This window comes from Pan paniscus, chromosome 5 (genome assembly GCF_029289425.2).
Source record: "Pan paniscus chromosome 5, NHGRI_mPanPan1-v2.0_pri, whole genome shotgun sequence".
NCBI classification, from domain to species: Eukaryota; Metazoa; Chordata; class Mammalia; order Primates; family Hominidae; genus Pan; species Pan paniscus.
The window spans coordinates 182,214,379-182,239,446 of NC_073254.2; the positions used below are offsets into that span (position 1 = coordinate 182,214,379).

The window sequence follows — 25,068 nt, forward strand, 5'->3', positions numbered from 1 at the left end:
TTTTACTGGTAAATTTAAACAGGATTAAATTAAAGCAGCATTTGGTGGGCACTGCTTGCCTCTGCTCTGCTTGACAACAGCTGAGGAGGTTTAAAAGCTGGGAGGTGGAATTGTCTGAAAGCTCACTTGTTCTCAAACATGATGGTTGTCGATGCAAAGACTCAAACTGCTGGGAGCTGGTACACCTGGGTTCCTTAGCCATCTCTCTCCATTTCCATATGCCTTTCCCTCTGGTCTCTCCAGCACAGAAGCGGTAGGAAACTCGGGCATTTACAATGTTGTTTGGGGGCTGCTAGTGTACAGGTCAACAAAAGAGGAAGTTAGATGCTACTTTGCCTTTTATGATTTAGCTTCAGAAGTAACAGCATAAGTTCTACTGTTTTCTATTCTTAGAAACAAGTCACTAAGTCTGACCTAGGTCTGTGGGGAGGGAAATTAGAACCACTTTTTTTTTTTTTTTTTTTTGAAATGGAGTTTCTCTCTTGTTGTCCAGGCTGGAGTGCAATGGCATGGTCTTGGCTCAATGCCACCTCTGCCTCTCAGGTTCAAGCGATTCTTGTGCCTCAGACTCCCAAGTAACTGGGATATACAGGCGCCCACCACCATGCCTGGCTATTTTTTTTTTTTTTTTGTATTTTTTTGTAGAGACGGGGTTTCACCATGTTGGCCAGGCTGGTCTTGAACTCCTGACCTCAGGTGCCGCCCACCTCGGCCTCTCAAAGTGCTGGGATTACAGGGGTGAGCCACCATGCCTGGCCTAGAACCACATTTTTGATGTATTTATGAACCTGCAGACATATTTTTAAAGAACCACACAAGGATGAATAGCTTGGTAATGTTGAGGGAGGTCAAGTTAGTGGGGGAGCTGCCCAAGGAGAACAGTAGTGAGGAAGAAAAACAACAAGAATCAGACAGGGACAGAGTGGAGGGCAGGAGGGAAAGTCATGCAGCTGAGAGGGAAGATATGAATACCATGGAACTTTGGGAAGCCGAGGCGGGTGGATCACCTGAGGTCAGGAGTTCAAGACCAGCCTGGCCAACATGGTGAAACCCCGTCTCTACTAAAAATACAAAAATTAACCCAGCATGATGGTATGCGCCTGTAGTCCCAGCTACTCGGGAGGCTGAGGCAGGAGAATCACTTGAACCTGGGAGGCGGGGGTTGCGACCAGCTGAGATTGCACCACTGCCCTCCAGCCTGGGTGACAGAGTGAGACTCTGTCTCAAGAAAATAAAAAATAAAAATGAATACCATGGAATTGGAGCTGTTCCCAGAGTATAAACCAATAAATGAACATCATGGTTCATAGTCTACTGTGTATTAGATAGCTCATGAGTTTGTCTCTTTAAGAACTGAGTTGCTAAAATTTAGTTCCTGAACCTGTAAACATTTGGACTCATGGCAATTCTTACCACTTGGTGGCCATTCTCGTCAACATGTCTTTAACCACAAAGCACTATTTGATGGAGAGAGTAATGACATTCCATTTCTTCAGCTCCTCTTAAAGCTCCAACTGCCTCCAGGCCCCACCCATTCTCCCACCTCTCTCTCTTTCTAAACAGAGATTGGTTCTCACCATTTCAAAGGATTTAGGTTGTTACTGTGGTTTAGTTTAGCTTTGCTTTGTTTTTTGAGGTCCACCTGTCATATCTGTGACAGAATTTGCAGGAGGTACTCCAGTTGTGATCACTGGGAAGAAAATGTGGTGAAATCAGACTAACCCATAATTCTCAGTATATCATTGCATGGCTTCTAAGGAACCACAATTTAAACAGTGCATGATAACCAGTATTAATGGATTATAGCCCCTAAATTGTAACAATTGTGACTCTGTAGACTCCTAAGTATCTTCTGGTTTGGGTAACCTTTCTATTATTTGCTTTCTTGGGATCTGTCAGTTACAGTGTGCATTTAGTCCCGTACGTGTGGCTGACATATCCTATCCTAGAGTGGCCACTTGTTTAGAACAGTTCTATTGATCCTGCATGTTCCCTAGGAGGAAACACAAGGCCTTGCTGAGAAGGCTCTCAAGCTTCACTCCCATGCAGTATAGTTTACATTTCTAGTTTTGTGATTTAGTTCTCATGGAGCCATAGGCCATAATTATTCAGCTGTAATGAACCTCACAATGCATCAATGCATTCTTCTCCATTTATATTTGCTTTTATTTGAATGAAATAAATTCATTCAAATAAAAGCAAATATAAATGGAGAATACATTCACAAGATGTTCACAAGAATTATAATAACATAAATGAAACAAACATTTATTTTATTGAAATAAAAGCAAACATAAATGGAGAAAAATGCACTGACTATGGTTCATGACTGAACCATAGTTCTTATTTATGAGACACAGTCTTGCTCTGTTACCCAGGCTGGAGTGCAGTGGCCAATCTCAGCCCACTGCAAACTCCACCTCCTGGGCTAAAGCAATCCTCCCACCTCAGCCTCCCAAATAGCTGAGATTACAGGCATGTACCCAGCTATTTTTTTTTTATTTTTATTTTTCATAGACATGGGGTCTCATAACGTTGCCTAGGCTGGTCTCAAACTCCTGGGCTCAAACAATTCTACTGCCTTGGCCTCCCAAAGTGGTGGGGTTATAGGCATGGTCCACTGTGCCTGGCTGAACCATAGCCCTTTTAAGCATTGAATGCATTTAAAATATTTTCATTGTTCTATCAATAAAATATCCATATTTAAATGCAGGCCTTATAATAATTAATACTACTCACTATTAAATACCAAATTAGAATTGATTCTCTAAAGTGTCTTCATATATTGTACATTGTGCTAGGTAATATGAGTTTTAATTGCTTAATATAAAATTACTTAATGGCACTTATAATTCTTGTGAACATCAGTATAAGTTTTAATAAAATGGTAGAAGCACATGGAGAAATGGTTCTTTGATTGTTAAAATAGTTCATTTTTATAAGGCAGGTAAGATATTAGTAAGTTAGATAACTACATTAGTCCATTTGCATGCTGCTGAAAAAGACATACCCAAAAACAGGAAGAAAAAGAGGCTTCATTGGACTTACAGTTCCACATGACTGGAGAGGCCTCATAATCATGGCGGGAGGTGAAAAGCACTTCTTACATGGCAGTGGCAAGAGAAAAATGAGGAAGAAGCAAAAGCAGAAACCCCTGATAAACCCATTAGATCTCGTGAGACTTATTCACTGTCATGAGAATAGCATGGGAAAGACCAGCCAACATGATTCAATGACCTCCCTCTGGGTCCCTCCAGCAACACATGGGAATTTTGGGAGACACAATTCAAGCTGAGATTTGGGTGGGGATATAGCCAAACCATATCAATAACCCTGAGGAAAAAATGACAATGCTGGGATCCAGAAAAATATAGATGTTTTTGAATAAGGTTTTTGAATAAGAAAAATCTCCATATATACACAGTTAGATAAACCCAACAAAACATCCTTCAGTTTTGAAAGCCAAGGAAGCTTCATTGAATCCTGTGTCTGCATAAATGATCAGTGAAATTTCAAAATTCACCGATGTGCAGTCTTGCTTCACAAATGGACAAATGGAGATTGTTACAGAGGCCAATGGGCATGGACATAGAAGGAGAAGGAGTTACAGACAGAATCCCAAACTCTCAATCCAGTTTCTCAAACTGTCCAGCATGTAGTTGCTATTGACTCAATTGTCCTTTGGAAAGGATGAAGTCTCAGATAGTCTCAAAGTTCACTTTACATAGTAACCCATTTTGTCTCCCCTCTAATATTTTGAAAAGGTAACGGCAACAGAAAAGGGTCCTCAGTTTTCTAGGAAGATTGACAAGAAGGAAGCAGCAGGAAGAGAAAGGCAGGAAAATCTTCATACTGGATCATCCATTTCCAGTGATTATAGATAACAGAGTTGCTGATAAAGATAGAATTTCAGTCAACCACTAAGCAGATTCCCACTGAGGAACACACTGGAGAAACACGAACAGTCAAGACAGAAGACCACCAGATGGCTGATCTTAATAACCCAATAAACACAAGAAAAGAGTGGCACTTCTACCCAGTTCTAAACGAACATCTCATTTGTATGTTGTGTTCTGAGTTTTAGGGAAGACAAAAATGCCAATTCTAATTTACCTTTATTCACACTTTGCCAGGGATTCAAGGAAGGCAGAAAAAATTGTACAAAATAATCTTTTGTTTTTGTTCCCTTCAAGATTCTCTTTTACTCTTTTTGTTCCTTATGCCATCACTCCACCACAACCATACTACAGACTTCGCAACTGCTGTCTCAGCCTTCGAAACACCTAAACTTCAACATGCTGAGATTGCGTTTATTACGCTAATGAACTTCTACAGGAATGAACAAAGGAAAAGGAAGTAATGCACCACCTCCTGTTTCTCAGCCATCACCACCTCCCAGGTGCTTCCCAGAGCAGTTCCCTGCTGCCACGGGGCTCCTGCAGGAGCTCCTCCCTGCTAGGCAGGTCCTCAACCCCTAGTCATCAAGTCTAGCTCAGCCTCTGCATTTCAGCTCAACGTCTAATTTCCCAGGGTAGATTCCAGGCAGCCGCCCTGTTTCATGTCCTCTTAACATCCTCTGCTTTTCTATCTCATCTTCCTTCTTGATAAGCTCAAAGTCATGAGGACTGGATAGAGCTCCATCAAAGCAGGGAATGTTGATTTTATACACTGGAGCTGAGTGGGCAGTCTGGCACAGAGCGAGTGGCCAGTAGGATTACAGAATGCATGAACCTTAATTTTCTATTCCTTTATTCCTGTCATTTCCTGTACCTCACAAAATGTTCCCAACCATGCCAACATCACCACCTGTGAAAATCCCACCACCCTTCCCTTGGGCCTCACCTCCTCCATGAAGTCCTCTTTGATCACCTTTGTGTTTTCTGAACTCCATAAGCACTTTCTATGCGTGTTTCACGTCACTCATGATATACTAACTTGTGTTATTTCCTCTGCCCTATTCACAGAGGGAAGTCCTTGCATGGTCCTTCACAACCAACCTTATTAGCATTTAGGTCATGGCATAAAAATCATCGTTTGCCTACATGTCTCACTCCATCCCCAATTTTTCCCAAACTATGAAAGCAGTGAATTCAATACTCGTTTTTCTATCTTAGTGCTTGGCACAGAAGAGATGCTTGGTAAGCTTTTTACTTGCTCTGCGGAATCTGAATTGCAGCCATTTCTGTGAAGTCTTCTCTACTCGGCTAGATTCCTACATCCTGAAAGTCAGTCTTTGTTTTCTGCATAGTGACTAGCACAACAAATCAATGTGTTATAAAAGTTATCTACATTTCTTTCAATGGAAAGATGCAAATTTTAAAAACGATCTTTTGCTTTTCCACTCTTGAAACATAAACATTTTCTCTGTACCTTGTAAATAATACTTGCGTAAGATGATCACCACTGAAGTTATTTTCCCAAACCCTGAGTATTAAGGGGAATGATGACTGCCTACTTGAGGAAGCTCAGATGATCCGAAGATCCCAAACTATGTTCCTTTCTCCAAGAAACATTAGTGGAAGGGAGTGTTTCACCACATGTGGGTCAACACTACGTGACATCGTCTCAGTTGTTATTTGATTCTCCATATGCTTATAATTTCCATTCTAAATCTCAAGTTTGGTAAACTGGCTTTAAGGGATTTTTGCCACATATATCTTAAAAACTAAATTTTACTGTGGCTCTTGATAACTTTTTGAGAGCTAGCTTGACCTGAGTAAGAGAGATGATAGCTCCTTAATGACCGCCATCAAGGCATGATGAAGTGCGGGTCCCCGGGAGCCATCAATCACCTGCTGGAAGGACTAGGAGGGCTGTTTCCCGGCCGAGAAGCAGGCCTCAATCTCTTGGCCCATTACTCTCACATCTTCCTTCTATTCTTCTCACTCCATTAGGCTCCTGTGTATCTGCACTGAGGCTATCTCAGAGTGACCTCCCATCTCTAATCCTTGATATTTCCATTTGGGTCTAATCTACCATCTCGATTGAAACATTTGGGAATGCTTACAGCGGTATTTCATCTTTCTTTGCTCTAGTTCTCAGAATCTCATTTATAAATCTATTTGAAATTATCTTTTTTGTATCTATTGCTATCTTTTCCAGTAGATCGATATGTACTCTCTCCTAATCTAAAACCTAGTGGTCTAGAAGCACACCTCTTTCTGAGTAATTGTGATAAAGTGCTTTGTTGTTTCTTTGTTTTCAGGGCCTTTGTCTAAACCTGCAATGCAACCATCAATACAGCCTCGGACTGACACGTTTGGCTTTTGAATCATTCTATGGAAAGGCAAAAAACGAAGTAAGACTTTTGAAGCCTCTGGGGTTTATAAACCGGTATAAAATTCCTCATATTTGAATATGTTGTAGTAATATGCATGATTTTGTTCTACTGCATATAAAGTGCGATACAAACTATAGAACAGAGAGTCACAGATCATCAAGTGTAAAAAAACAGCTGACATTCACCTTGACTAGTAGTTTCCTGGAACAGGGAAGCAAGAAGTATGTATTTTGGAAGCTGCATATTGCTGGAAAGATGGCGTCATAGACTAAACCAAGGTCATGTTCTGTGATAGCAGTGTGGACACTATTATTTCACATGTGCAGATTCTCTGCTACAGCCGCACTGGTTCTGGCACCTGGTTTTCTTTCTCTGGAGATTATTTTTTCATGTAGCAGTTTACAAGGAATCTTTAACACTACCATGAAGAAGATGGCTGTTAATTCAATTTTCCACCAAGTTATAAAAGAGCCCTGATGAAAAAGAAGTTATGTCATGGTTATCTCACAGAAAAAGGAGAATTAAATTAAGTTTAGGGTTCATACCATCATTGACACTTTTTTTCATGGGAAACTAATGTGTTTTCATATATAAACGAAATTTTGATTCAAATTTGCAAAAATTTAAGCTAATTCTGTAAAAAAAAATCTATCTTCTAATTTTAACCTTAACAATTCAAAAAAAAAAAAAAACAAGAAATTTTTTGTTATCAAGTACTCAAAACTTGGTTTAGAAATAAGCTATCCTTGAGTCTGAATGCTGGATTGGGTTTTTGAAAAATGTTCTAAGAAAACTTTCTAGTTTGTCACCCCAAATTGCATGTCAGACAACAGAGAACACTTTGTCACGCTTAGACACCATTCAATCATAATCTGAGTATGACTTCAAAGTTTTCACAATTCAATTTTGTTTAGAATTAAGAAAATATGACTGTGGGGACCAACGTAAGGGCAGGCAGAGCATTTCTCTTCAGCCAAACACCAGGGCAGAAGGAAAAGGGGAGTGAATGAGTCCATTTGTCCTTTACCTCTGTTTTCATTTTCCACTCTCTACATTTAAGTGTCCAGCTGCTCTTTGACCACAGTGGGACCCCTCAAAGCCACAAAGGCTGGAATTGCTTAAATATATATTTGGAGATGCTTGTGCCGATAGTTATTGTACAGTGCAGACGAGCATGGGCAACACGAGAGTATGGAGCCCAGCTCTCAGGCTGTGCAAATGAAGACCGTCATTTGTGACTATCTCAGGGACACTTTTCAATCCAAGAGCATTTCTTAAAAACAAAAGCAAACCAACCTTTTATTGTTATTAGATACCAGAAAAAAAAAAAACCCAAAACATACAGTTCACACATGAAACCATCCTGAGAAATTCTGAGTCTCATTTTCTGTGATTCTAATGAAGTCTAAAACAACAATAAAAACAGACAAAAGAAATACAGATTCCTTGGAGGATAGTAATTTGATCAAACTAAAACATTATTAAGAAACTTTTTGGACATACAATACGGAAATGACTTCTGACATAAATCACAATTGCTCAGTATTAGGAGACTTATTTGCTATTAATTTTGCTTCAGTCAACATCTCTCAACAACATGAAATCAGAGGTGCAGACCATGAATATTAACTTTCATTTAAACTAACGCTCCAGTTGGCATACACTGAGCCTAAGAGGGGGAAAGTGTGAAAAATAGATTGCATGTTGAGTAAGATGAAAACACTCTATTTATTATACTGAGTTTAATAGTTACATTATTTATTATAGTTCAGGGGATAGTTATAAGTATCTAATTTCATTTGAAATAAATCTTGGAGTTATTGTAAGAGGTGTTACGCTACTTGTTCTGATAAGAAAAAAAATGTTTGATGTATAAGAGTTGAACTCCAGTCAAAATCAAATAATCTAAAAAAGAAAATGTTATTTTACATAACACTTCAGGTAAATTCTGCCTCTCAAAAATAGATGATATATAAAAAATATTATAGCTTGTGTAATAGGAAATCAACACCCCTCAATAAGAATTTCTTTAAAATGACCTTGGTCATTTATTACTTTAAAGAGATCACTTAAATTTTCTTTCTTTTTTATTTGAGTAAATACCCCCATCCTAAACCCTACTGTGTGACTGTCAGGTGTGAGGGAACAGGCAAGGTTCTTGCAGTTGGCTAAGGGGCACCTCATTACCAGAAAAGCACCGCTGAAGCCACAGGTCTCGGAGGGGAGCGTTGGATGACAGTGGACCTCAGTGTTACGAGTTAGGATTCGGAACTCAGAAATAATGCTCAGGCACTAGGACTTCAAGGTTTTCCTTAGCCTATGTGTGCCCAAGTAAGAGAAACACACATCCCCCAGTACACATACAAACACAAATTATTGTTTTAAGTTTTTAAGGCCAGTGTGTCCAATCTTTTGGCTTCCCTGGGCCACATAGGAAGAAGAATAATTGTCTTGGGCCACACATATAATACACTAGCACTAAAAATAGCTGATGAACTAAAAAAAAAAAAAAATCTCATAAGAGAGTTTACAAATTTGTGTTGGGCCACATTCAAAGCTATCCTGGGCTGCATACGGTGCCGTGGGTTGAACAAGCTTGGTTTAAGGTATCATAGGTAAATTATAAAATGAAGATTGACACAGAATAACTAAAGTCTTATGCCATATCCAAAGTTGAGTTAATTTCACTAATGGAGAAAATCCTAATTGATTTCATCCCCTTTTTAATCTCAAGCATATATCCTTTGAGCTGACTGGAATTCTTTTTATAAAAAGGTAAGAACTAATAGTATGCTCCCTCCTAAAATAACAGCGATTAGCATAAAGCTGAATTAGGTTCAGGTTTCTCTGTCTAAAGGAGAGTTAGGGTCAAGTTTGTATTTGTACTCTTAAAAACCAAGGGTAAACTTTACTGCTATTTAAAACTATCTACTAAGATTATCTTTAAGGGTATAAATATTAATTAATTAAGAATATATTAGGAACACTGCTATTTTAAGTTCTAAGTACATGGATATATTGTCTAAGTGATAGAAATTCAAATTTTTAATAAACTTAAAATATATAAAATAAATTATATATAGGGTCCAAAATACTGTCAAAACCTTGACTTTAGAAAATACAGGAGTCAGAGTTTATATTTAGCTGCATTGTGAAAATGCAATCCAGAAAAATGGTTTTAAGAGAGAGTGAAAGAGTTGAGCTCACACTGAACACTTAACTTGGGCTAGCTATTGTCATGGTTAGTGCTCAAACCTTCAGTCCCTTCACTTAACAGGCATTTAGTTGGTGTTTATTAAATACAGAAGAAAAAATATAGTTGGATATGATGCTTCCTTTTCCTACCTTGATAAGAATATCTTTGGGTATTTATGATCCTTAATTCCCTGTTTAAATACAAATTTAGCTACACTCCAAATATCTGCTATGTGGTACCCTTTCATTGTTGTTTGTTCCCTTATTTCCATTTAGATCTTAACATTGACTCAGTGATTTGAATGTCCACGTGTAACAGATTTTTAGAGTTATATTTTTGCTATTGATAGTTAAATTTCTTAATGTCCTAAAACACGACCAGTTGTTATCCTCCAGTTGCCGAGTGACTCTCTCCTGATGTCGTGGGCTCACTGGTGGTATGAATCGGGTGCATCCTTCCTAAGCTTGTACTGCAGGAGCCCTCAACTCCACAGAGAGCTGTGTTACTCTCTCTCCCACCATGGTGTTAAATTTATCCACATATTTTGTTAATTCTGACGATGTTTCCTTAGTACATTTTGAATCCGTGTTACTAAGATCATACCATTTTAAACTGCTTTATCTTCCTGCGTTACTAAACCTTTCTAATCCTCAAAACCTCAAAAGTCTCCTTTTCCTGGGATGCTGAACATATTTTTCCTCAAAACCTCGCATGTCTCCTTTTTTAGTAATGTTTCCACCCTCTCCTGAAAATCTATTTTATGTGTAATTAAAATGGTATCAACAGCATTCTTGAGTTAATACTTGCCTGGATTATTACTTTCCATTCTTTTACTTTCGATGTTTTTCTGCTCACATGTTTTAGATATGTCTTTTGCAACCTGCATAAAGCCAGATTCTGTTCCTTTAACCCAGTCTAAGAGTCATTGTCTTTTACATTTCAGTTAGTGCATTTCCATTTCTTTTCATTTCTGTTACATGAGGTTTTACTTGTGCCATTTTTGTGTGCACTACTTAAGTTGTCCCATTTTCCTATATTTCACCCCCTCTCTTTTTTTTTTCATCTCTCAATTTGGCATTTTGTATTTCAGTTCTATCCCTTGAATGGTTATACTAGACAATGTAGGTTCACCTCTAACTTTGAGGGTTTAATGTTGACAATGACTAGACTGACCAAGTGACTGGTCCAGGAATTGCTTCCCAGGAGGTCCCAAGCCTGAGGTTCCAATAAGGGTGGGGAAGATAATGACCTTGGCACAGGGACCATGACCTTTGAGGACATGGCTGGCTGTCTCTCCTGGAGAAGGAGCTTCCTACCAGGCCCAGAGGAGCATGGTCCATGCGGAGCACTGAAGACCTTTGAACTCGAGCCCTCGCTGGGACTTGAGGCCACTCCCACCTCCCCCCAACCACCGTGGCCCCACAGCTGGAGTTGATGAGAAGCCAGGGTACTGAACAGCAAGGACTTGAATCCAGCCAAGACAGGGAGGCCCAGCTCTGAACCTATAAACACATGGTGTTCGGAAAGGCCTGGAGAAGCAGCAGCCATTATTTACTGCCAGAAAATTCACGAGGCAAGTCCCATATGTGTTAGGAGTGTGAGGAACCACACACGTCCTACAAGTGCTGCAATGACAAGAAAGCATCCGAAATTCCCCCCTCATTTGGCACCAGGATCTTCTATGCAAAGAAAGGTCTTTTCAGTGCAGGGAAGATGAGGAAACCTGGAGCCAAAGCTGTCGCCTCCTTCAGAATTCCAAAGTCCACACCGCAGAAGGGATTTGTTGGGGAAGCCAGGCTGAGAAAGTTCCCACTCACTCAGCACGGAGAATTCACACCCAGGAGAGGCCGTCTATGCGAGATTCTTCAGCCACGCTCAGGCCTTAAGCATCCCGAATGCTGACACTGGAGAGATGCCTGGTGAGTGCAATGTGTGAAGAAGCTTCATTTGTCACCCGGAACTTCACAGGCTAACGGGCCTCATGAGCAAAGCCAGCGTGGGGGACTTTCCGCCGCAGGTACACCCTCGGGAGTGCACATCAGAGATGGTCTTAGGGCTGCTGTGCACGCACCTCCGCATCCTCGTTCAGGAACAATGTGTTCCTGCCTGAGAGGCGAGCAGGAGCGTGGCCTTTGTGAGAAAGGCTTCGGTCATGATGCAACCCCATGTCCAGAGCACCCATGCCAAGGGCCATGGGGTGGCCACAAGGGCCACAGAGTTGTGAGGCCTTCGGGGGCGATGATGTACTTTCTGACCTTCCCTGGAACCCAGGGTGAGTTGTCACCCCCAGGGCTGATGGGAAGAAGCCTTCCTTCCTCTCCATCCTGGTGGGGCAGCTGCCGCCCCCACATGATCAAAGAACGCAGCCTCTAGTGTCACCCACACTATCCTGGAGCAAATCCAGACTGTCCTGTGCACAGAACTGGCCTAATCTGGACAAGGGGACCCAAGGGGTGTCAGCTGGAAGCTTCTGGGCAAGGCTTCCTTGTCCCATGGATTTTAAAGTCTCTATGTGACAGCTGTGATGGCTTCAAACAGCCTATGAGTCCCCTTATTTGTGGACTGTGGTATCCAAAGTGGGCAGAAGTTGCCCTAGAACAAATCCCCCAAAGATACCAGGAATGACTGTCATTAGATGAGATCGGGCACGTTCAGGGTGGTATGGCCGTAGACAGGAATGACTGTGTTATCAAACTCTATCCTCCATGTTTTTTAAGTTCTCTTTTATATTTTAAATCTATTATGTTCTGGCTGCATTTAGGATAATTTTTTTCAGGTCAAATTTCAGATCTAAGTTCTATTTTCTCTTTTTACCTATGTCTTATCTGCTGTTCAGCCCATTTAGTAAACTTTGTGTCAATTATTATAATTTATATATAATTCTAGAATTTCAGGTGTGTGTGTGCTTGTTTAATTTGACTGGATATTTCCAATCGTTTTGTTTTGTTTTTTTAATCTTTTATTTTTAAAACATATTAAGCATCCTTATACTCTATCCTTGATGATTTCAATTTCTATGTTCTTTACTGTTTTGAATTCTGCTCACTCTTATTCACCATGGCTTGTTTCCACATATATGTTGTGATTTTTCTGATTGTTAATTTATGTTCCTTGAAACACTGAGAAAATTATTTCAGGACTCCTTTGAAAGTACAGGGCTCCTAGAGGATTTGGGCTACTCTCAGCCCAGTACCCAGGACTACAACTCATGACTGACTACATTAAACAACATTCTAGACCCAGGACTTTCTGTGCCGCACAGGAAGAGTGACTATTGGCCCCAAACTCAGGTTTGAGTTATAGATATAACTCTAACATTATACACATAATGTTGTATATATGTATACCATATACATACATAGAATGTTCACCCTAAAAACTTGTAAGCATAAACCCATCGGTTTGTACTTACAAGTTTATAGGGGCAAGATTCTACGTATGTATATATGTATAACACATATGTATATATGGAAACATAGATGTATATATAATTATATTATTAGATGCAATTATATCTACATATTATGTATGCTATAATATATACATATTACATTTGTATACATGTAAACATATGTAATTACACTTAAGAATTCTGCCCTATGAAATACGCACTCTAATTTCATCCTGGTAGGAAACTGGCAAGACTGTGTGATACCTCAAAAATCTGTAAGTGACATACAAGTCATTATCTTTCTTCAGGATTTGGATGAATAAAAATCTGTTTGTAGCCCCTAGCCCTAGGCTGGTGGAGAGTGACTGTTTATTGTTGCCCACTGCCATCCTGGTATCCTTCTGATCAGCCAGCAGATTGGCAAGAGAAAGCTCCTCTCATGATTCTCGCTCAAACGCTGTACCTGTTGCTGTTGACAGACTCTGTTCCTGAGAGAAGGTATTAACTGCCAGCTGGCTCTGACAGTTTGGGAACTAACGCTGACATTTGTGCTGGCAGCATAACAGTACTTACAACTCGGGAAATGTATACAGTTAGATTACGACGGAGCCAGCGAGTTTTGAGGTTAAAAAAATACAACAATATACATGTGAAGCATGACCATAATAACAAAATTAACTTAAAAATAAATTCAGAGCTTAGAGGTTCTTTCAGGAAATATCTGCGGTCTATGAAACATATGGCATATACGTGCAAAGAGAGAAAGGATTACAAAGAACAGAGGATGGTAATTCAATTACATTGCCGGCCACCCATACTATATTTTGTAATAGTCCACTATGTCAGAAAATTACTAAAGAAAGGTAGAAGTAGATAAAGCAGAAAAAAAAATCAATTTTGAATGATGGGGAATATAAATATAAAATATCACTGGAGCAGGAGAGAAGGTGAATCTCATGCTTCTGTAATTTTTCTTTTGGAGGCTCTGCACTGGCTCTCCTTTTCTCACCTCTCCTTTTCCTTCTATGGATATAACTTTGCAATGAGTTTAAATTGGCACATTTCCACATGGTCCCCCCAAATGATTAAGTCACTAGGAAAGTGACCCTGAAAGGCAGGGGCACAGGTTGGAATTTTGGTGAATGTAATTAACCTATTTAAATATCATAACACTTTTGGCAAACATTATTAGATGGAAGAACAGTCAGTTGACATTTTGTCTCTAATTTCCTAGCAAACAGTGAAGATGTCATCATTTTCTTGCAATAAGAGGAATGAATGTGACCAGGTACTTACTGCACTAGTCCCAGGGCAGTGTGGGGATTGGCATTCACCACTCATCCGGTTTGGAATTAAAACATCATCCCAGCAAGATGGACCCTTTGGGAAAAAACAATATATGCTTACATGAGTTATAATAGAAATGTACTCCTTAAGACATGTTTCCACTTATATTATAAAATAATAGTGAAATTAGTGTGTAGTCCAATGATTTTCAAAGTGTGGTCTGCAGACTCTGGGGGTCCCCGTGACCCTTTCAAGGGATGTGCTAGGTCAAAACTATATTCATCAACATACAAAGACTATATTTGACATTTTGCTCCAAATCTGTTCATTTTCCACTTATAGCCTCCCCCTAGGGCTGAGGTTAAATGCACCTTACTAGAAAGGCCATCCCTGACTTTGCTCCACTTCTGTGTCTGCCCTTTCAGGCTTCCTTTGCTTCATAATAATTATTACTACCGTCCCCACCCCACCCCACCATGCAGTGGCCCAGCACAGAGCAAGGGCTGTCTGTCCCTAGTGATCACAGCTACACAAAAGCCAACTTGGTCTACTCTGTTCCCTGAGGCATCCCAGCACCTAGAGGAGGGCCTGGCATCGAGGGGGTGCTCAGCAAGCTTCCCCAGGCATCAAAGAAATAAAAATTCAATAAAAGCAACACTTCTTTTAAATTAGAGAAGATCATTTAAAATGAAATATCAGTGTCAATTATTGCATTCCTCTTGGAAAGCAAACCAGTAAAAAGCATCACAAGCATTCAACTAGTTCATAACTTTTTGACTAAATTTTAAGAAATCGGGCTGTGCACGGTGGCTCATTCCTATAATCCCAGCACTTTGGGAGGTTGAAGGGGGCGAATCACCTGAGGTCAGGAGTTCAAGACCAGTCTGACTAACATGGCGAAACCCTGTCTGTACTAAAAATACAAAAATTAGCTGGGTGTGGTGGCACACGCCTGTAATCACAGCTACTCAGGAGGCCAAGGTAGGAGAATCGCTTGAATGCAGGAGGCAGAGGTTGCAGTGAGCCGAGATTGTGCCACTGCACTCCAGTCTGGGTGACATAGCAAGACTCCATCTCAAAAAACAAACAAACAAAGAAACAAAAAATCAAAAGCAAAAGGCAGGTAGGGGAGAGGGCACAGGGGATCAGGAGCAGCAAATTTCCAGATCCTCAAATCTTCTAAACAGAAAGTTCAGACCATCTACTTGGAAACAAAAATCAAAATAGAATGTTTAAATTGCAGCAATACCTTCAATTTCAACCTAAAATTCTGTGTCTGACCTAATTATCAATTAAATGGGAGAATGGGAAAAAGTGGCTTGGGGAGATACAAGTTGGAAAGTTGGCTTGTATGTCTGTGAGGGCTCAGGGTTCAGGAAATGATCAGATGCCTGAGGAAAGCCCCAAGTGGCAGCCTGGACCTCCTCACCGTGGGTGGAGCAGTGAGGTGGCCACGGGAGGGGCGGAGTAAGAGGTGGGTTGTCTCCCCAGCTGTGACACAGAAAGGAGGAGGAGGGAGGGTGGCATCAAGGGCTGGAGGAGATTGACAGAGCTTCCGGGAGACGTGGTATGAGGCCAGTGCCCAGTGCAAGGCAGAAGGTTAGGACTCAGGGGAAGAGGCTGTGGTGATTTTACTACCGACGACGTTTGGACCCAGCTAGAGTTTAAGTTGTAGGAGCGAAATCGGTCATCACAAGGCCCATCTCTGCTTCAGGAACCAGTGCAGAGCCGCCCTGGCACTTCGTAGCAGATGCTGAGGAAAATGCCGTGGGAGGTGGGCAGGGGTTCACAGCCACCCCTGCCAGTCTGCAGGAGTGCTCCCTCCCTCCCTCCTTTACCATTACATGTGTGCACACACACATGCATGCCACACACTCACACATACATGCACACACCACACACACTCAGGCATGCACGCACACAGGCATGCACGCACACAGCATGCCACACACCACACGTGCATAAACACACCACATACATACACGTGCACACACATCCCACACACCTCACACACCCCACACACATATACCCACATGCATGCACGCACACCAAGACACACCACACATGCACGCACACCAAGACACACCACACATGCATAAACACACCACATATGTACATGTGCACATATATCCCTCACACCCCACACACCTAACACGCCCCACACACATACATCCAAACACATGCATGCACACCAAGACACAGCACACATGCATAAACACACCACACACACTCACACACACACACACAATACCACACAGCACACAGGCATACACATACTACATACACTCACACACTCATGCATGCACACATGCACTATTCTAGAGAAAAGCAGGGGACGCAGAGCAGTTCTCCAGGCCTGAGCCGTACCTGAAAGAGACTGAGCCATTTGACAGAGGCTCTTTACCCCAGACTTCAAAAGATCGGTGCATCTGGGATCCACCGATCATTAACCCAAAGGCCACCGCTTAATATGGAGGTAAATTTGCAGAAGAGTTCTAGCAGGACTGAAGCTGCGATGGTTTGAAAAGCCTGCTTTCAAGCTTGGCCCTTGGCTGGCATCTGGGAATGTGAATTTTGGAAGCGTCCACCTCATTCCCTTACTGCTACGGGTGGTGTGCAGAGCCTGAACTGTCAGCACAAACCATGGCTATGCGCAACATCTTCTCACCCTCGGCAAGGCTGGAATTTTGATAAGCCCCAGGCAGAGGTGTCTGCATGACCAGTTCCCACTAAAATCGCTGGGCACTGACTCTCCATTGAGCTTCCTGGCAGACAACACTTCACACGCGTTGTCACAACTGAGTGCCTCTCGAGTGACCACTGGGGGAGGACTCAGAGCCTTACCTGCGGTTTCCCCTAAACTCCTCCCCTGGGCCTTTTCCCCTCGCTTCATATCCTTTTGTTGTAGTGAATCTTAGCTATGTGTGTGACAGGACAGCAAGTCCTGCAGGCTCTCCTGGTGAATCACTGAATCTGGAGGGGGGAGGTGGTCTTGGGGGCCCAGGACATGACGACATAGGATGGGTGATCAAGGCAATGTTCTCCCAGGCACATAGGAGGGTCGGGGCTCATCATTAATATCACACCAGTCACAAAGAACAAGCCGTTTCATTTTCTTTGCACATCCCACTGTGTTCACGATAATGGAAGCACTTATGTGACTTTCAACTTTAGAGTAACACTGTTAAAACTGAACAGAGGATGTTAATTATGATTATGTAACCAAATATATATGTTATTCAGCTTGGACAATATAAAAGCAAAAACAGAAATGTGAGGACTTCGAAGGCAGAAGTGAGGCTGGAGAGAAAACAGAAAAGTGCTGATGAATTCCCTGACCTGCCAAGCTGTTTTTATAGAAGGTTGTCTGCACCTTTGATTTTTAAACATGAGCATATATTCACTCGATAAAAGTTACAAATGTATAGAAATAAAAGAGAGGAAAAGAAATGATACCTACGATCTTGATCACGTTCATCAGCCTCATTTTTCCGGCTTAAAGTGAGAAATTCAGTGGAGATAAATGTGGCTAGAATGCAGTCTGCTACAACGAATACACTTTTTAATGTGAGGACCTTTCTTACTCCTATACAAAAACTTTGAACTATAATTGCTTTAGCCATGCAACTTCTGGAACGCTGTGTACGACAATTAGGCAATTGAGGTTTTATATTTTCTAAAATATGACAGGAGCAAAGTTAAAGGTGCTTCGTAATGGCATAGATTCACTGGGACATTTGTTTCTATTTTCTGGATAGTCATAACATTCATACTAATAGTGTGAGTAGTATGGATAAATTAGCATGTCTATTTTATTATATTGAATTCCCATATTCAACAGAGGATTTTAATTATGATTATTAAATATATATGTAATGGACAAATTACATGGCAAATCGCAAATCCTTTGAGGGGAACCCAGAGGGCACATCTTGCCCCTTTGTTTGTTTTAATGTCTGTTTCTCTGTAGGTTGTGGTTTGTTCTACCTTTACGGACACTACAAATCAGATTTCTCTCTTTTTTAGACAATTAGGAAAACTTTAGAGTCAAATTTGTGGACCAGCTCTTGCAATTTTACATAACTCATAATACACACTTCGTTTACCAAAATTACCCTTGGCTTCATATTACTTTCCTTTGATCCCTTTCCTCATCTAATTTAATTTTTCCTGGTTTTCATCTGCATGTACCCCTGCAAGCTTGTCACATCATTCTGAAACGAGTCAGGGGATAATTAGGTCATTGTCGGGCCTTGTGATGTAACCTGACTGACAGCTCTAACAGGAGCAGTGCTCCCTGGGATGGTAGGTCATCTCGCCTCCGGGGACAAGGTGATCTCTGGCCAGATGCCTGTGCCGAGCTCTGGCTCTCATACTGTGGCTGGTGGCAATTCCCAGTGAACCATACTGTGCTTGAGGCACCGAAAAGTCCCTGCGTTTAAAAGAAATCCATTTCGCTGTGGTTAACCATTAACTAAATGGGACAACATTGCTTCTCTTCTCTGGAAGTTTCTTCTGACTGACTCATGACACATGCAATGGTCAATAACACACCTATGTGGCAACAGCCAAGAAGGAGCACTAATAGGCCGGGCATGGTGGCTCATGCCTGGAATCCCAGCACTTTGGGAGGCTGAGGCGGATGGATCACCTAAGGTCAGGAGTTCAAGACCACCCTGGCCAACATGGTGAAACCTTGTCTTTAATAAAACACAAAAATTAGCTGGGCATGGTGGCGGGTGCCTGTAATCTCAGCTACTTGGGAGGCTGAGGGAGGAGAATCGCTTGAACCAGGGAGGCAGAGATTGCAGTGGGCCAAGATCACGCCACTGCACTCCAGCCTGGGCGACAGAGTGAGACTCTGCCTCAACAAGAAAAAAAAAAAAAAAAAAAAAAGAAGGAGCACCAATAATTAAATGCAGGAGTTAGGGCCCAGTTATATTTTGCTTCACAGAGTAAGACTTCTTACCTCAAAGTCTAGAATTCAGTGAGACTTTTCTGTGCATATCACAGATGTTTATTTTTTCATATTTAAATTTTTACTGCCCTAATAGCAACTAAAATATTTATGGAACAATTCCCGTAATTGCCACATCAGGTACTATGTTATCTGACAAATTCGTGTTTTACAGAGACATTATAGAAAACTCATTCACACATTCTTCTTGATTTCAAACCATAACACAATGGTGTAAGTAGTAAAACTGAATGGAATTCTTTTGAATCTGGGACTTTAACACAGTAAAATGGATATGCTAGTTTATGCAGCTGCTCACACTAATAGTGTGAATGCTATGGCTATCCTGAAAGTAGAAACAACTGTCCAAGTGAATTTATACCCTTACAAAGCAGATTTAACTGTGCTCCTGTCAAATTTTGGAAAACATAAAACTTTAATTGCCTAATCATTGAACACAGTGTTTTAAGAGTTGCATGGCCAAAACAATTATAGTTAATAGTTTTTAAATAGTAGCAAGAAAGGTCTTCAGATTAAAAAGGACTGCAAAAATGCATGGCAGTAGAAGGGAGCTATGGATGATAATACATCAATTACAGAAGCAAAACCACTATTTCATCCCTCAAATCTACCGAATTAGAGAAAGATATCTGAATAAAATGTCACATAGTCTAATAGGAAAAATTTGGCTGGTTTTTAGAGAACGTTCCCTTTTTTTTGCCTAGTAATGACGACAACCAAGAAAAATATATGAATTATTTTAGCAACACTAGCAGGGTGAGGAAACCATGGGCTGCTGGCCAAATCCCACCTTATACAGACTCTGTGCTAAGAAATGTTTTCATGTTTGTTAATAGTTGAAAAGCATAAAAAGAAGAATGTTTCGTGACACATGAAAACTATGAGAAATTTAAAATTCATTGTCCATAAAGTTTTATTGGCATATAGCCACATACAGCATGGTTGCTTGTATCCTACAATGAGCTGTTGCAACACAGACCTCATGAACCACACAGACTATCACGTTTACTGTTGGGCCCTTTATAGAAAAAACTTGCCAACCCCTGATCTACAGCAAATTAAATTTTCCAAACTCATACTGAAAAGTACTCTTTTATTTTTAATATTGTGGCAGCACTTTGGCTAACATGTAATCGCATATGTTTGTATGAGTAGGTATGTCCTGGGTCTCAAGTGAGAAATTACAATGAAAACCTTAGTGCTGTTGACCTGAGAATTCCGAGAAGACGGTGATAGAGAAGCAGCAATTGAATCCTGGGATTCATCAAATTGTTTGCATCAGTAAGTGGAAAATGACAACTAGAGATGGCATTTGTGGATTGGTCCTGACTAATGTTACTGTCTATAGAAAAGCGTGAAGCAAATATTATCCAAACACGTCTATATGATGCACGTAAATCAGAAATACAGAAAAATGACCCCACAGAGGGAAAGCATTGATAAAATCTGTAACATGTGGGTTTTAAAATTTATTTTCAAAAGTTCTAGAACTAATAATCTGAAAGCCATTTTGGCTATGTCTTTCAATGCCCAGAAAAGTGGAAAATTGAAGTATGTAACTGACTAATTCATATCCAAATATTACTCAGACACAGCCCAGACTCACAAAACAAAATAACTATTTTTCTTGAGTTATCTAAATAAATGCTATAATCTGCTCATCATATGTGAGTATATGCATTGATGCTTAAAATAAATTGCTAATTCTATTTTCCAAAATGTTAATAGAAAACCATGGCATTTACGGTTTTTGAAAAATGTTATTTAATCGTAATTTTACTTAAACTATACTTACCCTATTATCTCATCTTGTCATCAAATATGAAGGATTTCAAATATTCTCTTGAGTAATCCACAAACATTTAAGCCACATAATTAAGTGTAAGGGACTAAAATAATTTTGTAAATCATACTAAGGACATAATACAACAACAGCAAAACTATCTTGAAAAAGCTGTACCCAGAAGCTTGAGTCCTCCCTTGATGTTTTTCTATCTGTGTCTGCAACAAAATGATACAAAGAAGGAGCTTTGAAGTTCACAAACCTGTTGTATTTCATTTCTACCAATGACTAGCTATATGTTCCCGAGCTAGTTGCATGGACCCATTCCAAACTTAGTACTCTTCATCTGAAAAGTAAGGAATTAAATACCTACTTCACAGAGTGTGCATGAAGATTAAATGAAACAACACAAATACAAACAACACCGTGCAAAGGCAACACAACAAACGCCTTTACACAGTTCCTGGCACATAGAGAGTTAAAAAAATGGCAACTGTTACAAGTATTATTTCTTATTTCTCAAAATAGAACTGCCTCAAGAGGGTTATTTTTGGTTTAGTAAAAACTGAGCAGTAAGAAGCCCTTTCCAAGGGACCTGGACCCACGGCCCAGTGGGTTTCTGAATTTATCCTTTTTCTCAATTTCCCTATTATCCAGCCCTCCCCAGGATCATGTCACTTTCTACAGCATGCTGTTTATAACTCTTCTAAAGCATGTATCGCCCTATGTCATATAGTAGACACTGACACTGTTCTGAGCATCCATCTTCCTTCATTTGATTTAAAGATCCTGCACTGTCACAAAGCCAAGCACAGTGCCGTGGTTAGAGCAGCAGCATGATAAATGCAATCATTAAATAGTAACCAGGAAAAAGAACGAAAAAAATTCGTTAAACCAAAATATTCATCCACTTACCAAGTATTTATTGTTGCTCTTAAACCCTGAGACTGCAGTTATAAAAAAGAGAGAATAATCGCTTTTCTTGTAGACTTTCTATAGTAGCTACAAAAAAATGGTATTACAAATGAACCAATCACATCCATTAAAATGAGTAAGATTTTTGAAAATGCCCATGTCAAAGACGGGCAAGTTGGAAGACAACTGGAATATACACACTGTTGGTGCACATGGAAAATAGTATAGTCACTGCTGAAATCTACTAGGCATTCTTTTTTTAAAGTAAACATAAAAGTAGCATATGACTCAGTTATTCTACTCTTAGGTAGTCATGTGAGATAAATGAAAATATATCCACACAGAATGTTGCAGGCAAGTGCTCCTAACAGTTTTATTCATAGCAAATGTAAACTGGAGGGCACCCACATAACTATGAAATATTTCATCTGACTGGATAGACAAGATGTAGTATAACTATTCAGTGGATGACCACTCAAGAATAAGCAGTGTCCTGTTACCTATAAATGCAACAACATTAACAATTCTCAAAATCAGCCTGAGTGAAAGAAGCCAAACATGGAATATGTGGCATGATTCCATGTATATGAAATGCAGAGGTCGCTTAGGGCTGGGAGCACAGAGTGGGAACAAGCCACATAAACACATAAGGGTTATTTTGGGGGTTATGGGCTGAACTGCATCCCCTCAAAATTTATGTTTAAGTACTAACCCGCCGTTCCTCAGAATGTGAATGCATTTGGAGATAGGTCTTGACAGAGGTAATTAAGTTAAAATGAGGTCATTAGGGTGAGTCCCAATCCAATATGACTGATGTCCTTAAAAACAGAGGAAAGGCCATGTGAAAATATGGGGAGAAGGTGGCCATCTGCAAGCCAAGGACAGGGGCCTTGGAAAACACCAAGCCTGCTGACACACGTTGATCTCGACTTCTAGCTGCCAGAAATGTGAGAAAATACATTTCTATTGTTTATGCTTTCCAGTCTGGGGTATTTTGTCATGGCAGTCCTAGCAGACAAATATAGAGGGTATGGAAATGTTCTTTATCATGACTGTGCTAGTGGCTTTATGTTGTTATGTACTTGTCAGAACTCCTCAAATTGTACCCTTCAAATAGTCTATTTACACAAATTATTCTCAATAAAGTGGGTAAGGAAAAAAATGAACTGAGAAGTTGACAAGGAAACTCAATAAGAGACAGAGGCTCTCTGTAGCAAATGTTGCTTGAAAAACTGAATATAAATATCTCACTCAATACAGAAAGCAAATGGGAACTGCTTTATAACCTTGGAACAGGTAGAACTTCCTTGTAAGGACACAGAAGGTTCTAATCCCACATAAAGGAATGTATAAATTGAATTTCAATGAACATTAGAGCTCATCAAAAACACTAAAATATGACTATGCAAGCCACAGACTTGGGAAAATATTAGTAATACATATAATCGTAAAATAAGTAATCTCAGAGCTTATAAAGAGCTAATATAAAGGACACATTAATAATACAGACATAAACACACCAGTTAAAAATAAGCAAAAACCTTGAACAGGCTATTCACAAAACAAGACATATAAGTGGCCAATAATTATATAAAATGATGGTCAACATCATTAATAACAGGGAAAATACAAGTTAAAATCACAAGATACAATTTCACTTGATTTCACATTTTAGCCACTATGATAATACTAAATGTCGGTGAGGATAAAGATTAACAAACGCTCTCATATATCATTGGTGGAAATATAAAACAACCACTTTGAAAATGGTTTTGGAATTTCTTTCTTTTTTTTTTTTTGATACAGAGTTTCACTCGGTCACTCAGGCTGGAGTGCAGTGGTGCGATCTCCGCTCACTGCAAACTCTGCCTCCCAGGTTCAAGTGATACTCCTGCTTCAGCCTTCCAAGTAGCTAGGATTACAGGCATTTGCCACCACACCCGGCTAATTTTCGAATTTTTAGTAGAGACAGAGTCTCACCATGTTGGCCAGGCTGGTCTGCAACTCCTGACCTCAAAAGATCCGCCTGCCTCGGCCTCCCGTAGTTCCGGGATTACAGGCAAGAGCTGCAGCGCCCAGCCCTGGAATTTCTTATTACATTAAACATATAGTTAAACTATGACTCAGCACTTTCACTCCAAGGTGTTGGTCCAAGAAAAATGAAAATATACACACACACACACAGCAACACAGACTCGTACAAGAATCTAACATCACAGCCTTACTCATGTTAACCCAAACCTGGAAACAAGCAAATGTCCTTTGACAGTGACTAGAATAAACCATGGGGTATCACATAGTAGCAGACTCAGAAATGAAAAGAGAGCTACTGAGTCACACAACCACACGGATGAGTCTCGAAACAAAACACCATATTTACCGAAAGGAGCTGGCCATAGAAAAGTGTGTATTATATGATTCCATTTATATGAAATCCAGCAAAAAGAAAGATTAATCTATGGCGATAAAAATCAGAAGAGGTTATCTTTGGAATGGGGAGGTACTGACTGGAAAAAGAGATAAGGGAACTTTCTGGAAATGTTCTACATTTTGGTTGGGGTAGTAGTTACATGAGTGTATGTAACTGTCGAAGCTTTTAGAATTGACACAGTGCATTTTGTAGAGTGTAAATTGTTCTATAATTTAAAATAATAGACTGAATCTCCTATCCTATCCTTCAGTGATTTCCTCTTAGCTTTTGGAAACAATAGTCTGTGATTTCTGTTATAAGATAATCCAAGCCACTGCCAATCAACACAAAAGACTAACCAGTCCTAGGGCTTTGAACTGGTTACTAACCTTCATCATCAGGCTACAAAACTCTTAAAGTCAAGGACTGTGTCCTACATATATCTATGTGCTTTGCTGTGAATAGATAAATGTTTTACCTAAACATAGTGAATACACAAGAATAATTAAGTCAGACTTTAATTTTCTCATCTGTAAAATAATGAAAACTGAAAAATCTGTGTTTTCAAAGTTACATTTTCTTTTAAGCAGGGTACTTTCATTACATGAAATTGTCTATAGTAACCAAATACATAAAACAAATAAAGCTGACCCAACGTGGTTGAAGAAGAAGGACGAGTCCCCAGAATTCTCATTAATGGCCTCTTTTCTCTTTGTCCCATGTGATGCCCTTAAGGGCCCTCCCCACAGAAAACAATTTGAAATCCTAAAAGTCTCTTACAATAATACACCATGGGTATGCTCAGAGAAAAGTCCACAGTGGTAAAGA

General features: G+C 40.1%; 1 protein-coding gene across 4 annotated transcripts in view; it reads right to left on the reverse strand.

Annotated features, from left to right (window-relative positions):
* The window catches only part of PRKN (parkin RBR E3 ubiquitin protein ligase), a 1,390,885-nt gene that overhangs the window by 691,171 nt on the left and 674,646 nt on the right, over positions 1-25,068 (reverse strand). For all 4 annotated transcript variants that reach the window (XM_034963207.3, XM_034963209.3, XM_055114294.2 and 1 more), the window contains one exon: positions 14,164-14,247. In XM_034963207.3, the coding sequence (XP_034819098.1) occupies positions 14,164-14,247 (84 nt within the window). The remainder of the gene's footprint in view (positions 1-14,163; positions 14,248-25,068) is intronic.